This window comes from Vombatus ursinus, unplaced genomic scaffold (genome assembly GCF_900497805.2).
Source record: "Vombatus ursinus unplaced genomic scaffold, bare-nosed wombat genome assembly UNPS02014775.1, whole genome shotgun sequence".
Lineage (NCBI taxonomy): Eukaryota > Metazoa > Chordata > Mammalia > Diprotodontia > Vombatidae > Vombatus > Vombatus ursinus.
This window is the reverse complement of record NW_020954553.1, coordinates 18,388,519-18,395,473: the sequence shown is the minus strand read 5'-3', so window position 1 is coordinate 18,395,473 and position 6,955 is coordinate 18,388,519. Positions and strand designations below refer to the sequence as shown.

The 6,955-nt window shown below is 51.2% G+C and overlaps 2 protein-coding genes across 2 annotated transcripts in view; one reads left to right on the top strand and one right to left on the bottom strand.

The window, feature by feature from the left end:
- The first annotated feature begins 810 nt into the window (after window positions 1-810).
- On the top strand, window positions 811-2,838 carry CUNH11orf42 (chromosome unknown C11orf42 homolog). Its single transcript, XM_027864705.1, is given in 4 exon segments — window positions 811-853; window positions 856-959; window positions 1,067-1,892; window positions 2,479-2,838. Coding segments are annotated over 4 exon segments (1,104 nt in total). The 3' UTR covers window positions 2,610-2,838.
- Window positions 2,839-2,930: 92 nt separating this feature from the next.
- FAM160A2 (family with sequence similarity 160 member A2) overlaps window positions 2,931-6,955 on the bottom strand; it is a 22,100-nt gene continuing 18,075 nt past the window's right edge. The window contains exons 10-12 of the mRNA XM_027864704.1: window positions 6,331-6,509; window positions 5,767-5,929; window positions 2,931-3,478 (exon numbers count right to left, since the gene is read on the bottom strand). Coding sequence (XP_027720505.1) covers window positions 3,108-3,478; window positions 5,767-5,929; window positions 6,331-6,509 — 713 coding nt within the window. The 3' untranslated portion in view covers window positions 2,931-3,107. The remainder of the gene's footprint in view (window positions 3,479-5,766; window positions 5,930-6,330; window positions 6,510-6,955) is intronic.

The window sequence follows — 6,955 nt, the reverse complement described above, 5'->3', positions numbered from 1 at the left end:
GAGCCAAGGCAAAAACGCAGGGAGCGGGCAGCCAGAGCCACTTCACACTGCCGTTACCCTGCCAACAGTGGCGTGAGCCTGGCGCACGTTCTCTCCTCTCGGTTACCATGGACACGACACCCCCTTCTGCAGCCTCGCTTTGGTTTCCCGCCCGCCCCCGCCGCAGCGACTCCCAGGGCCCTGCGGCTCTGGTTTCCATGGCAACACAGGAGGCCAAGTCTGAGGCTTTATTCACCTTCCTGGTCATCCCAGGACAAAGTGTCTCCTTCCCCCTCAGTTCTCTCCATGGATCCAGAACCTGTCTGGGTCCTCCAGGGCACTTTTTGGCCTTGGGCAGAGTTCCTTGCTTCCTCACTGAAATAAGAGACTGAGTCCATCCTTCCCCAGGGAGTTGAAAACACTCTAGGTTCTCTGACATCGCCTGTGCCTCCCTCTCCTGAGATAAGGAGATGAACAGGGTCACCCTCTCCAGTCACAGATCTCAATTGCCTCTCCCTCCTGGAAGCATGCTATCTCCACAGGCCACCATCAGCTCCCTGAACCCTGCAGTCTGGGCTCATTTATCAACATAATAGCAGCATGGAGTAAACTGAGGCTGAGGCACACCTGAGATTAACCCCAAATCTGAGCAGAAACCAAGAGCCCTAAATCCACTGGACTTTCTAAACTGAACCAAGAACCCAGGAGTCTTGCCTCCCAGGGAACCCCAAAGTTAGACACAAAGCCCAAGTAGTTCTTCCCTCCCCCTGGGGCTCCAGAAACAGAACCTAGAAGTCCTACCTACAAGACCTGGTGCCTGGCAACAGCTCTATGACCTCAGGCCCAGGACCTAGAGCAGATGCTTGCAGGCCAACTCCCCTGCCCTCTGGGGGCTGCCCTCACTGATCATGGCAGCCAGCACCCCCCAGCCTTTGTCACTCTTTGAGGCTGACTCCACCTGGGCTCTCATCAAAGACAAGGTGGGGGAACCGAGCCAGTGAAAGGGGCTGAATCTTGGACAGCTTTGGGAGGGACAGGTCGAGGGATGATGCCCCCCAGCTCTGACCCTTGCCCAACTGCTCCACAGGTCACCGAGGAGCGCTTTGGACCCAATGTGGTGGCTGTTCCCTTCCTGGCAGATGCAGCATGCTATGACCTACTCGGAGTACTGGTGAAGCAAAAGTCAAAGCCACCTCCATGGCTCATCCGTGCCCGCCTGGGCCTACCCTTGCCCCTGGGGCTAGGTCTGCCACGCCGGAGTCGGCGGGCTCTGCTACCCGTGGGACCACTGCCAGGGTTGCTGGAGCGTACAGGACCTGAAGGTGCCTTTGCCCACTGTACAAGGGAGTACTCACCCAGGGGCAGGGCTGAGATAGGCTATGAGGAAACAAGACTGGTAGATGGGCAGCCCTGCCGCATCACCCTGCAGCTGGGGGGCTTGCGCAAACGTGTGGCCTTTCTGCTACTCCCACCAGGTCAAGTGAGCCTCCAGCCAGCCCTGCCCTGGCTCCGTGGCACCCACAGCATTTATGTCATCTACCAGGTTTTCTCCTGCTCCTGGCTACAGCTGGGCCTTGCACCCACAGCCTGTGAGCCCCGCCAGCTGCGCCTTCATTACCCCTTGCCAGTGGCGTTTTCTTGCCTCAAGTTTGCACTTCAGCCCAAGGGTATGCTGGGCCCACAGAGGCCCCTGACCGGGGACCAACTGCCTCGGAAAGCCAGCTGGGCCCGGCCAGGTCCAGTGCTGATCCCATCCCTAACCTCAACTCTACCCAGTACCCTTCCTGATACTGATGCCTCACCCTGCCAACAGCCACCCACACCACCCAGCCAGCTTCCCCCAGAAGGACGGACAACCAGGTTCTCTTATAAGGGCCACAACCCCTTCCGAAGGGGGTCAAACACGCTGTGGGGTACCGGGAAAAAAAAAGGTACCGAGGGAGTCAGGTCACAAGGCCTTAGAGGAAAGGGCTGGGGCATGGGACGAGGGCAACAAAACTAACTAGGCTATGGGATCTGAGTCCTTAGAGGACGGGACAGGTCACAGAGTTGAGGGCATAAGATATCAGGACTGTGTTATGGGACCTCAAATCCTTGGAGACCTGACAAAGGTGTAGGGGTCAGGGTGTGAATGGAGCCCAGGCCCTTTGGAACAAGAGTCCCTGGAAACTTGAGGAACAGGACTAGTTTATGAGGCCTAGGATGGGAGGGAGAGAGCTCTGGGGGAACACGTATAGCGGGTAGCCAGAGGAGCATTAAGTTCAGAATCTAAAAGATGGACATTATGTAAGGTTCAAGGCATGAGGTTATGGGGGAGGGAATAAGGGAATAAGCATTTTATTAAGCAACTACTATGTGCCAGGCACTGTGCTAAGCACTTTACAAATATTATCTCATTTGAATAGGGTACATAGGTTGGGCAAGAGGACCTAGTGGATGGGTTCTGAGGGACCACTGGTGAGGTGAGCTGTGACAGTATTTTCCCCCCACCCCCAACAGAGAACTGGCTCTTCAGCTCCCGAAACCTCTCATCAGGGAACCAGGGTGGGGGCCCAGGGGACCCGGACCGGCACTCCATGTCCCTGCCTCTGCTGCAGGGCCTATCAGCGGAATTTGACAATGATGACTAAGGGGAAGGGGGATGCAGGAGGAGAGGGGCTCAGCCCCAAGGGCTTGGTGCAAGGAGCCTAGTCCCCAATAAATACCAGCTGCTACTCCCCAAAACCACCCCAGACCAATACTGCCTCTTTCTTCTGGGTGATGGGTGGGTGGGCCAGAGCCCCAGGAAGCCCAGGGTTTAGCTCTAATTAACCCTTCCAGGCCTGAAATCTCAGGTTAGGGGCCTGGGAGAAGAAATGAGGCTGCCCACTCCTAAGCAAGCCTTCATGTCCATGCAACCCTACTCACCCATTCACGAGTCTTGGGAAATACAAAGGAGGCATCAGAGCCGCTTAGACATTTCCCTTTTATATATATTGCAACAAGTTCTCCATAAAACATTCATCTCAAATAAATTAAAAAGTTATCTTCTGCCTCCTTGGCATCTAAAAATGGAGCCCACCTCATATCCAGCCCCCCTCCCTGGGCTCCTGATTGTCCATTGGGCAAGGGGGATGGAGAAGGAAGGACTAGGGTTCAGGGCTGGGCCTGGCAGGGGTCCTGGGACCTTCTTCAAAGGCCTCCAGCAGAAAGGGCGAGGTGACTGCATGGGCCTGGGAAATGGCCGCCAGCTCCTTGAGGAACTCGGGGAAGACCACTGCACAATAGACAGCATTCTTGATGCGCAAAGCCTCACCCTGACGCTCAGCAGGGCTACTCCGGAAGGGCAAGGGTGAGGTCCCCAGAGCTGAATGGGGCCCCAAACTCCCACCAAGTCCCAGGGCCGGACCAGGGCCTTCACGGCCCAGTTGTGGGACTACTTGGGCTGCCTGCCGGGATCGTGTTGGACTGTGTGCGTGACGAAGGAGCAGCTCTCCCAAGGATGGCTTCCGGGCCTTCACTAGGAAGCAGGAGAAATGAGAGAGGGGATTATGGAGGGGCCAAGGCTGAGCTAGAGGTCATAGTCCCACACATACACTCTCAGGGAAACCCAAAATTAGGACACATCCAGAAGCTGGGTTCCCTAAGAATAAACCCAGGACTGGAGAGGGAGTGGAAGTATGAGGATAGTGGGCCAAGGTAAAGTGCTTTCCTGGGACCAGGTCACTTTTCACCTTTCTCTATTACCACAATTCCAGCAGACTAACCACCTCCCCTTCCTCAACCCAATCTTTCACAAGTACTGTTACCCTCAAGGCCAATAGATGGGGAAAGAGGTAGACAACTCTGTGCTCTCCATTAACTCTCCAGTGTACCGTCCCACTATAAGCATTCAATTTTTCTGAAAGCCATATCTGCAGTCACGTCTGCTAAACCAACATCCATTCCTGCCCCTGAATCAAACCTGCCATCTACTTTCTCTAATCAATATGTGGGTCACTGACATAAGATCCCTCAATGTTTCTCCTCATCTTTACATACCTATTTCCTACCCCAACATTCTCACCCTTCCTTCCTGCAAAGAAGAGTCCTCTACTCTTCCAAGACTCATCTGTCCACCTGCCCCCTCCATGATCTCTTATCATCTCCTCCAGGACACTGCTTCCTCAAAAACTACCATCTACCAGTCACTCTTAAAGCCTCATAAATATCTTTGCATTCCAGGGCTACTGAGTCCTGTCACTTCTCTCCGTCTCCCTCTAGCATGCTGCAGTGTAAAGAGTACTTGGTTTGGAGTCAGAGGTCTTGGATTCAAATCCTGGCTCTGACACAACCTATGCATCCATGTTCAAATCACTTAACTTCTCTGGTCTCATTTCCTCATCTATAAAAAGGGGGAGGGAGGTTGGACTAGATCACCTCTAATAGGTCTACCAGCTCTAAATCCTTGCTCTTACACCTCCCCCTCACTTCTGTGACTCCAGTACAGGCCCTCATTATCTCACCCTTCAACTATGCCTGCAGCCTCTTAGCTCATCTGCCTACCTCCCATCTCTGCCCCTCCAATCCAGCCTGTACATGTGCCCGAACAGAGATTATTGGTCTTTCCCAAACACAGCTTGAGCATGTCCATCACTAGTCCGCTTCTCAACAATCTTCAATGGCTCCCCATAAACTACAGGATAAAGTCTCAACTATCCACACCCACGCCAATTATCCCTGGCCACCTACTATTCTTTTACAGAAATTCTCTACTCCAGAACTTTCCAGCCTCATTTCCACTTTCCCAAATTCTCCCTTTCCATCCAGCTGGTCTCCTGTCTCCTGAAAGCTCCCCAGTCTTTCTGACTCCAAACCTCTGCTGAAGTTGTTTTTCCTTCCTAGAATGCCCAACCTTCCCATATCTCCAAATCCTACCCCATCCTTCAAGGTCCAGCTCTCACCTATCTACTCCCTAAAGCCTTCTCTGTCCACCTTTCCCTCCTCTAAATTTAAATAGCACAAGTTGCCTGTACTTATTACAAAGTGATCAGATACTGCCTGGTGGTATTTCTGAATACACGAATATTAGCTCCATGAGGGCAGCAACTACATTTTCTAATTCTATGTATCCTCAAAGCATAGCACAGAGCTTCACACTCAGCAGTCCTTAACAAATGCTGAAATGACTGATGTGACTCTGGGCTCACTTAACCTCTTTTGCTCCAGTATCCTCATCTGTAAAAGGAGGATAATAATAACATCTATATCCCATGGTTAAGGATCACATGAGATCATTGTAAAGCACTAAGTACAGTACCTAGCACATAGTAGGGGCTATATAAATGTTAGCTATCTTCATTATTATTATCATTTAGAAGTTGTAGTCCTCATCATGAGGACTGGAGGAAGTAGGGGCTCAAGACGTCACCAGGGGAGAGGGAGGTGCTGGGAAGATGGAGTACTAACCCAAGGGGTCACTGGGATTAGAGATTCTAGGTAGGGCTTCACTGAGAGACTCAGAAGGATTAGAGGAAAGGTATCAAATGAAGGGCTCAGAGGAATTAAGAATTTCATAGGGCATAGGGCCTGGGGTGTAACACCTTAGGAGGTATGGACTGGGTCTTTGAGGACAATAAGGAAATCAGAAGGATTAGGGGGTTGGGGGAAGAAGGGTGGAGACTTTACCCAGCTGTCAGAATAGTCTGGATTTCATCAAGGGAAAAGCTGGGGGTGGGGGCAAGTGAGAAGCCTCCCAGAAGGGGTCAGAGAGATTGAATCAGAGGTCTTACTAAGGAATTCAAAAGGATTGAGGGGAAAGGACCTCACCAAGGGTATCTGGGCGTCTTGGGACGGATCCAGTCCCAGGACCCTCAGCCCAGTCCAGCTTGCCCCGGGCGATGAGGTACTTCTTGGCTTTGGAGAGTAATGCTGGAAAGTCCTCCTGGGAGGCTGCAAAGCTCTCAATTTTGTTCTTCACTGAGCCCAGCACCTGTGTAGCAGAATTCAATGACAGCTTTTGCACATGCCAGGCTGTTCCCAGACCCCAAAGGCCAGGTTCATCAAATTCTCCAATTCCTGCTCCATGCCCTACAACTGGCATACATTCCTCACTCTGGGTTCTTTGGATGATCCCAGACCCTTACCCTTAACCCCATTTTTCCTCTCTTGACACAATACATATGAATATTCATCTACTGTCCACAAACAGCCCTCTCTTAAACAACCCCATTCCACCACCCAGGATTTCTCTCTTTCATGCACATTAATGAGGACGCTCAATGTGCTCAACAGCACATACTCAGTTAAACGGTAGTAGCCAAGACTTGAATGTAGGTCTCCTGACTTTTGAGTATCCCACCCTTCCTAAGGAGAATGACTCTCCTCTCTTACCTGAAGTAGGGACTTGACACTGGGCTGGAAGACCATGTTGGTATTGAGCAGGAAGGAACGAAGCAAGGGCTGGGGATAACAGGCCAATTGGGCCACAAGCCCCGTCAGCAAGAAGTTGACATAAAGTGAGTTCTGCAGCATGTTCTCCAGTTTGGCAAAGAGCACGGCCATGAAGGGGCCTGGGAACATGGTACACAAGGCTGGCACACACCTCTCAAAATGCTATGGCTCATATTTCTAACATGAGATACAGCATGCACATAAGCTTCAGAGAACTCATTTTCCATACTTCTCCTTTCCCTTAATGATGTTTTATGTCCTCTTCTGTGTAAGTTTACTAGAACTGTGTATTACTGAGGGGAATGATTGGTTAACAGTATACTACAGGGGAGCAGAGTAACTCTACTATTAGTGGAATGTGAAAGTTTTCTTTAAGTGTATATCTTAAGTGATGTCATGTGGAAAAGGAAGTTAACTTGTTCTGTCTGGTTCCTCAGAGTAAAAATTGGAGCAATAGGTACAAGTTGTAGAGGCAGATTTCCACTCAATGTAAAGAAAAACTCTCAAACAATTAGAGCTGACCAGAAGTAAAATGGGCAGCCTTGTAAGTTTACAGGGAAGTCAG